Here is a 14165-nt window from a genome sequence, read left to right as displayed (position 1 = left end):
TTTCGTGTACAAGGTAGAAGAAGAAGTAAACAGCTGATTCTACAGGAAGTGCCCAGCGTTTAGAGATTATTATGAAACGAATCCGTATTTTATCTATCAACAATGGTGTCACTTACCATTTTTCGGATTATTTGCACATCTGAGGCTCTCCATATTTTACCAAAATTATTTGCAAACCGACGATGTTTATCAAAGACTTCAATTTATGCGACGCTATGCAAAAACTTTATCAACTTCAGCAGTAAAGACACACAAAATAACAGCTGCTTTAAACCAGTATCGGAAAGTACAGGGAAACATGTCAGTTCACTGCTAAGGACTTTCAGCACAGCCTCAGAGAAGCTAAATTGTTGGAATTGTGGACATTCTGTCGAACAAACTCCAGCCTTCTTTTGTATATTTTGTAATTTTGTCCAGCCTCCAGATGAGGGAGCATCCTACTTCCAGATTATGGATTGGTGAGTGATCTTATTCTGGACTTTTAAATGCATTACAGCTATTTTAAAACAAACGCACACATTATTCATTCAATAAAATCAGAAACCAGATGCTGCTGGATGCTGCTGGAAGTGGTGTTGGAGGTCGAGCGCCCGTTTGAATGTGTCATTTTCAAGTTTAGGGTGTCGTCTATCGATGGTACGTTTAACGCCTGTCCTGACTCCCATGGCATATCATACCAGCAGAGGTGTTAACCCAGGTGTCTTGGCTAAAATTTTAATCTTTCCCTAATTTCACCATGGCCACCTAACCATGTAGGTACTAAATACATGCATGCATAGTTTATGTAGGTCAACCTGGATAAGAGTATAAGCTACATTACTAAAATGTAAATGTAATTAATGGCATGTACACACAGAATGTGTAATTGAGCATCTATTACCAGAATGATAACATTTGCACAATTACTGCTTTGCATAGATCCTGTAGGCTTTAATACTAATCAAACCAGACAAGCTAACATACACGTACTGCACAAACAAGCAGTTGAGCTCGTTTTTTTCTGAGTTTGGACATTTAAAAGCAAAATTGAACCATAAACATTGTTCCATTTAACATCAGGAGTGGAGGATGTAAGTGTGTGTGTGTTCACTGGTGCGGGCGAGCAGGAGGTTTTGAGCACTGTCAGGAGGGAGGAAGAGGAGACTTTAAAGACAATTTATTCAAACACTATAAAGTCCTCTGCCAGACAACTGAATATGCAACTATTTGTGGAAACATGCAGTATTGCAATGGATGCCTAATATGTACTGCCATTGCTTCTTTTCAGTGACCAAACCTTTGCACTGGATACCCAGAGGCTACAGAAAAGATACCTGGATCTCCAACGCACTCTACACCCTGACAACTACACCCATAAAACTGTGGTATGGATGGAGAGCTAAGTGCTTGTCACTTGTCAGCAATAAAGCTGGGACCACTTGCATTTGAGTCTCAGTCTTAAGTTGCAATTATTGTCCACACCCTCTTTGGAGTGGTGAATAGATCTCATTGTTTTAATACTTTTTGGAATATTCATACTTCTTAATGTTAATTACACTAATTTAGTTAGCAGAATATCTTAACTGCTTTGGAATATGGCACAATTGTACTCAGCCTTTTTAAACACAAAGTTATTGCGATATATATTGTTATCAAGGTTATTGGGTCCACGGTACTGTGATTGTTGATATCGCCTAGCCCTAAGGGTTATACATTTTTCTGTAAGGAACGTGGTCATGCTTGAACTTTGTGTCTTCATTGAGAGGGGTTGATTTCCCCCCTGGTCAACCCATTGAAGAAGAGCAGGCAAAGTGAAAAGATGATATCTTCCAAATATCTGTCCAGGTTAAACAGATCATAAATTAATATGCAAGTGAGGAGTTGTTGTATGGAGGTTCATGAGGTGTTATCTTAATATGGCAATCAAAACTTGATCCGTGACTGAATTTTCTGTGTCAGTTCATGGAGGGCCGTGTCAGGCATTGAGCAGTAAAATAACCTTAGACCACTTCTAAAATAGTTTTCAGCATAATTACATTTCGGTAATTTACCTGGCACTTGTGTCTAATCCACTTGCCTCCAGAGTAACAACCCAAAGACTTAGCCACATGGCTGTAGTCAGGCATCACTCTTTGGTTACCTATAATCCCCCCCCAAAAATAGATGGAGTAAAATGAATGTAGACAATCAGACTAAGGGGGTGCCAAACTCAGTCCGTTTCAACATCCAAAAAGTCAGTCCAAACAACTTTTTGGATGTTCATATTATTATTTAAATATAACTTCCCCCATTTTTGTTTGTTCAATAGATATATTTTAAATGATATGTTGGTTATAAATGTAGAACCAGAGGACACACAATTTATTTAGTTTGAAGATTTACATGTGAAGATGTTTTTGGCCATGGTTTAATTGTATGGAGTAGTCTGGGTCCTTGGGTCGACTTGTTTTTGAATGTTTTACATAACAACTTGAAAAATAGAAACGTGAGGTGTAATTTTCAGTGGGCAGCTTATACTACTGCAAATTCAAACATTATATGGGGTGGCCTGTGGTAAATCAGGGATGGGCATCTGCCATGTGAATGTGGCATGATAAAAAAAACCATAATATTTCATGACAAGATGCCGTTGTGGCTGGCAGCTCTGCATGCCCACATCCATAGCCTCTAATCATCGACTGTGCATTTCAAAATTATACTCACAAATAACTGTGTGTCTACTTTGGGAAATTCATCTCAACCGCCAGTTGCTCAGGCATGTGTAAGATGCTTTCTCCCTCAATGATTTGTTATGAACTAGCCTCACCTAGTTGTATAGATTTTAGGTGAGGAAAAACTAAAACAGGATGCCCTTCATTAAATAAGTTTAACAACAGAGAAGGTAAGTTAAGAAGGATTTATTCAGCTATGACATTATTGTTCCAACTCGTGCCACAGTCTCCGTACTAGGGCGTATGATCGAGATGGTTCCACTTGCCAATAAATCAACATACTTGTTAGACACTCTTAGTTTCTTAAAATTGCCTTGGCACTTAAATAAGTATACTGTGTACTGTTTTTTTATGACGATTTGAAAAAAGAGTAATGGAGATCAACGTATTTCACCGTAACAACATCAAATGATTGTGCAAAGTACTAAGTTGAAAACATAATGCCTCGTATGCGCAGTACATCCAGCCAGAACCACAAAGTTCACACCAGGTTCCTGTTGATTCGGACACACGAAAGGCAAAGAAGTGTGAAGACAGCTGGAGCTTCTGCTGGCATGACAGGCTAGTGGCAAAGTCAGGCAGCTTTTGAGGTGGCTACTAATCCTCTCTGGGTTGGACAGACCTGACAGCTGCAAATACTCTCTGCGTGCCAGCCACCGGCAGAGCCTCACCCTAACAGAGCCCTATTCCCTTAACCACACACTAGGGCCTTTGACCCGGGATAGGGCAGCAGTGGTCTAGGTGAGGAATGTGCTGTCAGTTGGGACACACCCTAAACGTATTTCTCCACGGTTATCCCTGTCCTCCATTCATCCACCACTCCTCCCTTACACCTCGGTCCCGTTATGAATCCCGACCCGTCACACGCTCGGTCCCCAGAGGGAGGTGTCTGGATTTGTCAAGAAATCTAATCACAGACGTTACCCAGGGTTTAGCGCTTTGGGAAAGATGCTCCTCGAAATCATACAAATCGGAAAGCAACGTGCGAAATGGCTTGCAGTGTAATTCCCGTGGTGACACGGTCCTCCTGGCGTCGGTGACAGTTTGATAGGTAAGAGGTGTTAAACGTGTTCCGTGTGTTTCATTTGTGTCAGTCGGATGACGTCCAATTTCCTCTAGTCACCTCCAACATGATTGACACCCTCGTCTTGATGGGAGCAAAAAAGAATGGATGAAATGAATCAAAAACACAGAGCAACTTCAACTCAGTATTTGTATTATTTATTTCCTACGGTCTTTAACAAGGGTGTCAGTCGTTTCAGATGCAGCTGTATGTGAGCATTATCTGTGTGTTGTCAGTCCAGGCCTCCTAGACTGAGAACATTACAGACGTCACTTGTAAGTGGTGTGATTTCTTTTGACAGAAAGAACAGGAGTTCTCAGAATATCAGTCAGCCTTAGTGAACAAAGCCTACAGGACTCTGCTGAAGCCTCTGAGTCGTGGCCTTTACATGGTGAGTTGGATGCCATCTTGAAATGCGTCTTTTTTTAACTGTGGTTCTCAAAATATACCCACTTTGATTTAAGCATGTTTTCTTAACAGTTCTGTTCTTTCAGTCAATCAATGGACCAGTATTTATTTAGGGCTAACCATTTTAAGGACAATATTTGGGAAATAGTATTTTTTTTCATTCACCCAGCCTAAACCCCAAAATACCAATTAGCAGCGAAAAGAGCCCCTTAGGTCCTGTCTTTACTTTAATATGTTGTTTTTCAAGCTCCCAGACAGTTGTTGGAATATATTCCCCTGCAATATCAGGAGAACAAAAGTTTGAATGGGTCTTTTCATGGGATTTCTCGTTATCCACGGAAGTCTCAGACAATGAGAGGTTTGAATCAGCCTCTGTTAAGGGTCTTCTGCTTCTCTTTCAGCTGGAACTGAAGGGCATGCACATACAGGAGGGGACTGACGCTGGGGCTGATCCCACATTCCTTATGGAATTGATGGAGATCAACGAGGCCCTGGATGGGGCCCGGAGCAGGGAAGAAGTGGACAAGATAGGCGCCGCCACGAGAGGTAAGGGTTCAAATTGTCATTTTACTGAGGCGGCTTCTATCCCTTTTTTAATGTGTCCATTGAATCAGCAGGAAGTGAGTTCAACAAAATGGATCACGGTTTTGTTTACTTTCTTGCACTTCACAAGCAAAATGTATTAAAACATGTTTTACCTTCTTGTAGAGAAACTGAATGACTTGACTAAACGGATTGAGGCATCGCTTCACAAAGGTCTGTTGCCCTCAGATACTAAATGGTTTTCTTCCTCCTACATCCAGGCTGCTGGTATTCATTCAGATGCTTTCAGATGTGTTGGTGATTCACATGGTTCAACTCTTTATATATATTTTTATTTTCATCAGGAGAGCTTCAAGCTGCCAAAGCATTTCTCGTCCAAATGAAGTACTTTGCAAACATTGAAGACAAGGTGAAAGAAAAACATTCTGAGCTAATGTAGACTGTTTCAGGTCTATTAAGAATTGTAAAATGTTAATAGATTACCCATTGCCATCCTCTAGTGCAATGGATTGATGATTCTTAAGGAAATTACATTGAAAATATATGATGAAAATACACTGTATTAAAAATCTTTAAACTGAACTAACTCCTCTGCAGTAGGTGTCTAACTAATACAATAATAATATAGTCTTAAGCTGTTGTAATTAAACAAAATGCATAATTTACTATGACAGATAAAACGTTATATTAACTATTTTAATATGCACCACCATCAGAGAAAGTTACCTGTCATAAGTCACTGGGTTGGCAGGTCTTACTATTAATAATAATAATGACTGTCATTATTACTCTGCCTATAATGTCCTCTTTTTGAGTTACTGTGTGATGCAAATTGAGACTATACCCCACTGCACCTGTAGAGGGAGACACACTTCCTTGGATAATGTAGGAGAAGGAATGGCAGCAAGTCTTTGTCTGCCTGAACCAAACAAAATATGATTTGTGTGTGACTATGCCACATGTTACCTTAATGTCATGGTAATCAGACAGTAGCTATTAAGCAAAGAGTAAATGCCTTTTCAGAAGCTCTCAGATCTCTCGTCGGTGTAATTGTCGGTTCATCAAGAACAGAATGTTGTGCCAGTCATGTTGTCGCTGAGGGACCACTCTCAGGTAAATTGTTTTATTTAAGAAAAATGTTATATATATATATATATATATATCGGTACCAGATAGAAAATGTGAAAAATCAAGCCTCCATTTATTCTCTTTGGTTTCATGCTTTGTGTGGTTCAAAGCCCTGGACCCTCGAATACTTCCAACAGTTGGGAACCATTGCTTTTTATGGAACTCAAGTTATTGTCATAACCAGAACCATAAAGATATACTGACCAATACGTTTAGGAATGTAATGATACGCAGTGCCATCTGAAGCTGTTGTTGAAACGGCCTGTAAAACATCACAAGACTTCTTGGGGGCCTTGACTGGGATTCTCTGTGAACATTCTTTCCTACATTTACAGGACTTGACTGGTTGTTTATTAAGTCTGGAAAAACCATGTCATGTCTTTCCAATGCCACTGTGGGAGAAACAGTTTCACTAATACTGTTGGATAGACAGTGAATTAAACAGCAAGCCTGGCCCACCCACTGCAGGGAGACTCTCAGGCCTATTTATTATTCATGTTGTAATCAGAAGGCATCTACGGCACCTCCAATGAATGAGAAAATGTCATCAACCAACTCTGAAGCCACTCCTGTCTCCAAGGACTCTTGGAAATGGGTTTGAAGGAAAAGGGGTGGGGGTAAAATTGACTTGGATGGAAATGCACGACGGAATGAACTAGGTACATGTGGTTTTAGATTAAGAAAGGTGGGCTTAGCTAGTGACTGTGAGAGGGAAAGGAAATGGGGGAAAAAATATCCTATCAAAATGTTTTTTTCTGCTTTATTGGCAGCTGGGCTTAAAGTGGTGAGGGGAAATATTTGGGTCCTGTTTGCTTGTCTCCCTAATTCCTTTAGTCAGTTTCTTGGTTCTGCTTACAGCAAACTGAGGTTGAAAAAAAATGCAGATCCTTTCTAGTTTCTCTCAAAAAGTGACAGAAACCAAAGGTGAAACAGCCAATTATAAGCCTGTTCTGCTAGGACGGCTCATTGTCTTATATGGCAAATGTTAAAAGGAGGATTTGTAAAGTCATGTATTCAGTCATATGGCGCAAGCCGACTGCCACTCCTGGTATTTAAGGGGTAAGCAGGTACAGAAAACCCGAGCATTCAGGTGTGGGCTGATAGAGAATGAGTTTGGTCCTCTGACTCGTGTGAAATCAGCTTCACGGTTGGTTGCTCAAAGAACACACGCAAAAGACTACCCTTCTCTTAATATAAAAGAATACACAAAACACTACCATTCTCTTATCATGAAAGAACACGCAAAATACTACCATTCTCTTATTATAAAAGAACACACAAAATACTACCAGTCTCATAATGTCAAATAATACACAAATTACTACCAGTGTCATATCAAAGAACACACACAAAACACAACGAGTCTCAAAATATCGAAGAACACATGCACACGAAACACTTCCAGTCTGATATCGGGAAATTGTCTCTCCTCAGTGGGCTCTGATTTGACCACTGGAATGTCTGTTAACTCAGCTACACTGCGTGTGTGTGTGTTATTTCTCTGCTTTTCCACTGGATCCAGTCGTTAATTTAACACTGACATCTGATTTACACAACCGTTCAAATGTTTGGGGACACTTAGAAATGTTCTTGTTTTCCATGAAAACATACATGAAGTTAATAAGTAATGGATTCCATTAGTCCTGCTCCTGTTTGAATAGGAAATATAGCAAAATGGCAAAACAGAAAATACAGTCACTGACAAAATTTGAAATAATGATTTTTAATAGCAATATTGATTGTCCTGTTGTAGGAGGAAATTAGCTCCAGTCAAGTACCATCCACAGGGTATGCCATGGTGGTGCAAAATGGAGTGATAGTCTTCCTTCTTCAAGAAGACTTTTACCCTCTACATATCTCCCACTTCACCACAACCAAAGGACCCCCAGATCGTCACATTGCCTCCACCATGCTTGACAGATGGCGTCAAGCACTCTTCCAGCATCTTTTCATTTGGTCTGCGTCTGAAGAAAGTTCTTCTTTGTGATCCAAACACCTCAAACTTAGATTTGTCTGTCCGTAACACTTTTTTCCAATCTTCCTCTGTCCAGTGTCTGTTCTTTTGCCCATCTTTTTATTTTATTGGCCAGTCTGAGACATGGCTTTTTCTTTGCAACTCTGCCTAGAAGGCCAGCATCCCAGAGTCACCTCTTCACTGTTGATGTTGAGACTTGTGTTTTGCCGGTGCTATTTAATGAAGCTGCCTGAGGGCCTGTGTGGCATCTGTTTCTCAAAGTAGACACTTTAGTGTATTTGTTCTCCTGCTCAGTTGTGCACCAGGCCCTCCCACTCCACTTTCTGTTCTGGTTAGAGCCATTTTCCGCTGTTCTGTGAAGGGAGTAGTGAACAGCGTTGTTCAAATCATCAGTTTCTTGGCAATTTCTCATGTGGAATCGACTTCATTTCTCAGAACAAGAATAGACTGACGAGTTTCAGAAGAGTTCTTTATTTCTAGACATTTAGAGCCTGTAATCAAACCCACAATTGCTGATGCACCAGATACTCAACTAGTCTAAAGAAGGCCAGTTCAATTGCTTCTTTAATCAGCACAACAGTTTTCAGCTGTGCTAACATAATTGCAATAGGATTTTCTAATGACCAATAAGCCTTTTAAATTGATTAACTTGGATTGGATGATAATGGACCTCTGTACACCTATTTAGATATTCATAAAACATCAGTCATTTACAACATTAACAATGTCTACACTGTATTTCTGATTTATTTGATGTTATTTTAATAGACAAAAAAGTGCTTTTCTTTCAATAACAAGGACATTTCCAATTGACCCCACATTTTGGAACGGTATTGTACATTCAGTTTAGTTTTCGACTAACGTGAAATCAACACAAAAAAAAAATATTAAAAAAAATAACTGATGTAGGTTACAATGTGGTTGAATACTTTTTGCAAATCCAATTCTTTTTTATGGTCGATTCAGTGTCATCACACAGATGTTTTTTATTTTTTGGAAATGATGTGGAAGCAGTGTTGATTCTTATTTTTATCCAGTGTGTTTCCTTAGGTTGTAAAAAAAAATCCATTACATGCCACTAGAAGATGCCGTGCTGTCTCTGACATATCTTCTTCTACTTCCTGTGATGTTTATTAGTTGAGTTTGGCATCGCATTGCCCTGTTATTTTCTCCTGAATATGGAACTGCTTCATGGAACTACTTCTTACATGTTAGTTGTCTTTGTTATGCTGCCTACCTGGTAGTGAACTTCTGCCAGCACTTGTGTGGATGCACGCTGTACGGCCTCGGTGGAGTTGATTCTGAAATTGTTGTTTGCAAACAACAACAATCAAAACATATTTTTTGAGCATATTCTCATTACCTACTCTTCTAACTTGGAACATTCAACACAGCTGAGAAGTTTGACTAATGCTCTATGACTTGTGATTACAGTGGGAAGATGGGCATAAGTTGAATGAACAGGTTTTGACAACAAAAAAAATCAACCCAAGGACACCAAAATGAAGCTTGTAAACATCGACCCGTAGTTATGTCAATTCCTCTTAACCTGTTCATAGGCTTGTTTTTCCCTTTGCAGTTTAAAGAAAAAACAACAGGACCGCAGGCGCAGTCCTGCATTGTGTCTGGTTGCAGCTTTTATGTTAAGTAATAAATAAATAAAAATATGCGTCTTTTTTCTATTTGAAGGGCTCATTAAAAGTGGATGTTTGAGGATTGTGAGGAACATCTCAAGGCTGTAGAAGTGTTATTTCTTCCCCCTTTAAAACACATTTGTAATGTCGAATCCACGCAAGACACAATTAGGCTCCTTTCGACACAACGAGCTGTGTCTTTGTGAGCAGAGAGTCCCGGAGGTGAGAGAGATAGATAACAAAATGGAGGGAGAGAGACTCTAAGGCAGGCAGGTGGCTTCTCTAAGCTTTTAATATGGGCTCTACTCAGATTTCCGGGAATATCTCTCCCCTCCCCCCTTAATCGGTGGCACCAGGCAGAACGCGTCACCAGCTAGAATACACTGTCTGATATGTTTGCACCAGCATGAACGTCAGTGCACGTTCATTCAGTGACTCAGCACCCCCCCGGAACCCTACCCCCCCCCCCCCCGTCACTTCATTTCCAAATCCCTTTGCCTTCCCAGAACTTGTAATCCCTCCTCTGAAACCAGTGGTTAGGCAATCCCCTTATCAATTACTGTTCCGAAATCTCCAGCGTGTTTTTCCTGAAATTATATTGGATTACCACTTGTGTGCACACGGCATCAATCAAGCCCCTTCCCTGCATTGGTGAGGAAAGGGGAGCAGCGGGAGGGCTCCTTAACAACGTCTCCTTGGTCCTCGCATCCTACATGCTCTGATACTTTCAGCTGACCTTGTAAACATCCTCCCAAGCTGACCTTGTAAACATCCTCCCCGGCTGACCTTGTAAACATCCTCCCCGGCTGACCTTGTAAACATCCTCACCGGCTGACATTGTAAACATCCTCCCCGGGTTACATTGTAAACATCCTCCCCGGCTGACCTTGTAAACATCCTCCCCGGCTGACATTGTAAACATCCTCCCCGGCTGACATTGTAAACATCCTCCCCGGCTTCTTATTGAAATGATCACAAGGGGACTAAGTGACCCCACATTGCATTGAGATCGATAGAAAGGTCCAATGCAATTGTTACAGTAAATTAATAGCGGGGCTGTTCCGGCATCGATCCCCGACGAGGTGGTCAGCGCAAATTCAATAGCGACCAATATTGAACGGCTGAAATGATGACAACATCGCAATATCTATTCCCTGCTGGGGCGAAGGCAGAGATTTTAATTAAAGATTGGCAGAGGGGCAGGCTTTTGGTGCATCTGGAACCTTCTAAGGGATCTTACAGTAGTAAGGAGGTATTGTTTGAAGGGGCCCTAGCGGTCCAGGATAAAAAAAATGGGGGTTGAAGGGAGTCTTTGAAAGGGAGAAGGGAGAGACGGATTGAAACTGGAGGTGTGTGGATAAAAACATAACCGCCAGGCATTCACAGCACCGGTGTTGTAGTAGAGCAGTAATCACTCGCCTCTGGAGAGAGATTTCCCTTTTCTCTCCTTTCCTTCAGAAAGCCTCCACCAGCGCGGGGGTGTCTGACTGTGGCGCCAGTCACTGGCTCAGATGTAGGCTTATCTTTTCTCAGTATACCGTTGTTGTTCTCAATTGGTTGATGTGCCACACATGATTTGCGCTCTACGAGCTGTAGGCTTCCCTCAAAAATGGCCGAAGACAAAGCTAGCTTTCTGTAGACTTAATATCAGACTTAATATGACGGAATTAGGCTGAAAGGGAACCATAAACGCCTCCATACATTGTTCCCACCTCCAGCTTATTCCAGCCATGAATGACCTCCACAGGAAATGCATTAATACCCCCAATAGCAGACCTCCCTCTGCCAGATGGACTGGGGGCCTGATGAATCCCAATGTCGCCAAACTAACCATGACTCACTCGTAGTGGGAGTGAGGAACGCTAGCGTTCCTCTCACGGTGTAAATGGTTTACTGACAGGCCTGTCATCCCATCTGCAACTATTTCAGAACCATGCAAGGTGAATCCGTCCAAGTGAATTCATGGGAGTGCAGGTGTCTGTCTACGAACAGATATATATGCGAGCACCCAGAGGCACTAACACAAACCCGTAACAGTGGACCATCTGCATGATTCGTGTCTGCAGGTGATACTAGCTGGAATTCAGTAAAGACATCAGTTTGTGCAAATGTATGTCATCATGGAGGTACATGTAGGATGATTTTATGGGGTGTCATCGATAAGCAATCGGGCTGAATTAAATGTAGATTTATTACGTCACAGTACCATAGATAAACGGTGCATTTGGCACGGCCATCCATTGCATTACATATTTTCGTTGGACAATGGGAATTTTACGGCATTATTTTCCTTTGTCAATGGTTTCAGGAACAGTCAGCACTATTCATTAATTTGGAAACTTAAATGAAAGACTATTATATTTCTGCTGATGGTAGCCAGACAATTATTCTTTGTTTTTACATACTTCCTAGTAGCAGCACTGTAACCTTTTCCTATACAGATGCTTGTTTCCATGCCAACCACAGCCCCTGGTCTGCTGCAACTTTACTGCACAATAAATACAAAAGGCTGATAATGGATTTCATTGGTCCTGCTCATGTTACTGATCTGGGAGGATGAGAAACGTCAGAAAAGAAAGTGAGAGGAAAAGCGGTGGCTTTATTGGAGCCTATTGTGTTTTGCTTCAATGTCCTGGATTTGGTGTTTAGTTTAGTCTATTTGTTTGTGTGTGTGATGTGACGAGAGCTGTAGACGTCTTTTCAAGTTATGAGAACATATCAGTGCCGTGGCTTTCGGCAGGTATTGAATTGGTGAATTATGGCGCGTGATAAAATATAACTTTAAAGGGGCAATATGAAAGATTTTTACCATTCTACTGGCATGAATAAAAGAAAAAAATACCAGTAGACATCTGCAGTTAATGTTTTAAGTTAATGTTTCAAATAATATTTTTCTACGAAATATATTTGCGCGCCTGAGATATTCCCCATTTAAACTTTCTTGCATGTCCTTTTATCTGTTTGCATTGAATTATAATCGCTTTAGACATGCACAGTACTATCCATCCCACCCTAATTCACCCTGAACTTACTACTAGCCTACAATTCTGGTCTCTGTTTGGTAAAAGAAGAGTGAGAGTTATCGTTTGAGGCAGGATTCTACATAGGGCCCTTAGAGGGGCATAATAGACCTACTGCGGCCAAGCGCCGTGGAAGTGACTCTCCCATTCATTTCCAATGACAACGTTGTGTCGACAATCACAGTGCTGAGCTGCGAGCTTCCGGCTACTTAAGTTTTGAACTTTTAAGGAAACCACTTGTTTAAGCCAATCACCAGCTGTGAACGCTTGGCGATAACCAGTCGTCAGGGTTGGCGTCAGTGTTTCACTGGAATCACCAAAGTTTGATCTCAAATCACCCCCCCACCATTTCCAGGTGAACTAATGTTCAATCCCAGATCAACACGTAGCTTCCCCTTCAGAACTATAACTATATAGCGGAAGAGAATATCACTAAGTTACCTGTTTACTAACAGGATCTCGCTTCAGATGAACAAGTTATGTGCAAGGTATCAAACAACCGAACATACCGCCAAATGAACACGCCTCTATACAATTTCAGTACAGTCTCTGGTGAAGGGCAAAAACGACCTCAAGCATTCCCTTCTGAGCAGCCGAGGCGTCTCGAGCGGCTTGCAGATGTATCATGGGCACGAGACTTCTCCTCTGCCTGACTGCCAGCATTGTATTTCACAGGATAGTGACCACGTAGCGCCGCCTCGTTAAAGCTCTAGTCGAGACCCCTAAAAACAAGCCTGTGGCCTGGAGCGGATTCTCTCACTGAGCCTTGTGACCAACGTCGCGTAATATTCACTTCCCACTTGTTGATTGAGTGCAGCTTCAGTTTCGCACAGTATTTGTCTCTTTTCAAATGTATTTGTTCGATTGAACTTGCTAGATGACATTGGCACTATTGTCTCAGTCACACCTGGCCGGCTCATTCAAGAGTAGCAGACGATTCTGAAAGTACACATATACTGTCAGAAACAACGCGTTTGTGTCTGCCTGCGTGTGAGAGAAAGAAAGCGACAGAGAAGGAGGGCGGGATGCTTTGCTTTTCCAGTGGGCCTCACAATCAGGATGCTGAAAATAAGCGCAACGCCCGCGCCTGCCGATGCCCGCTCTGTCTTTAGTCCTACTTTCTTGCCAATCATCGGAGTATAGTGGAATTAATCACTCCGAGTTGTCAGCTCCCGTCAGCCAGAAGCAATCCATCTCGGAACCTGCATCTGTAATTTGGCAATAACTGTTCTTTTGATTAATTTGCTGCCTGAAACGGTTCCAGGACCTCCAGTAGATCAGAGACAATGACAGATTGACGATGCTCTTATTCTTTATGCCCCCCCCACAAACTTTGCAATGATTGGGCTATATAAAAGAGATATTACAGATATGTTGTACCTCCCTAAATGCAATGATCTGTGGATCATTGTGTGGAATACTTCTTTGTAGCACGGGGCCCTATACTTCAACTGCACTCCGTCAGCGGAAGGAAGCTTCAAGCTTGTTGCTCCTTCAACAGATTCGCTTTAACATTAGCTTATGACTGCGACTGAGGGTTGAGTTGAGCTGGGCTGCAGAGTGTTAGGGCTGTCTCAAAGGGAATCCTATTTTCTACATGGTATCCTAATTTTGACCTAGGGGCCCCAGTTAGCTGTGTACCATAAGGGAACTGGGTGAACATTGGGATTATTTGCAGTGTAAGCTCGGGTGATGTTTTCAGAT

The 14165-nt window shown here is 41.6% G+C and overlaps 1 protein-coding gene across 1 annotated transcript; it reads left to right on the top strand.

Moving 5' to 3' along the window:
* The first annotated feature begins 35 nt into the window (after positions 1 to 35).
* On the top strand, positions 36 to 5737 carry hscb (HscB mitochondrial iron-sulfur cluster cochaperone). Its single transcript, NM_001303791.1, is given in 6 exon segments — positions 36 to 458; positions 1268 to 1364; positions 4055 to 4144; positions 4563 to 4707; positions 4870 to 4917; positions 5049 to 5737. Coding segments are annotated over 6 exon segments (831 nt in total). The 5' UTR covers positions 36 to 102; the 3' UTR covers positions 5144 to 5737.
* Positions 5738 to 14165: the final 8428 nt, after the last annotated feature.

This window comes from Esox lucius, chromosome 13 (genome assembly GCF_011004845.1).
Source record: "Esox lucius isolate fEsoLuc1 chromosome 13, fEsoLuc1.pri, whole genome shotgun sequence".
NCBI lineage: Eukaryota > Metazoa > Chordata > Actinopteri > Esociformes > Esocidae > Esox > Esox lucius.
This window is presented reverse-complemented; position numbering and strand designations above follow the sequence as displayed.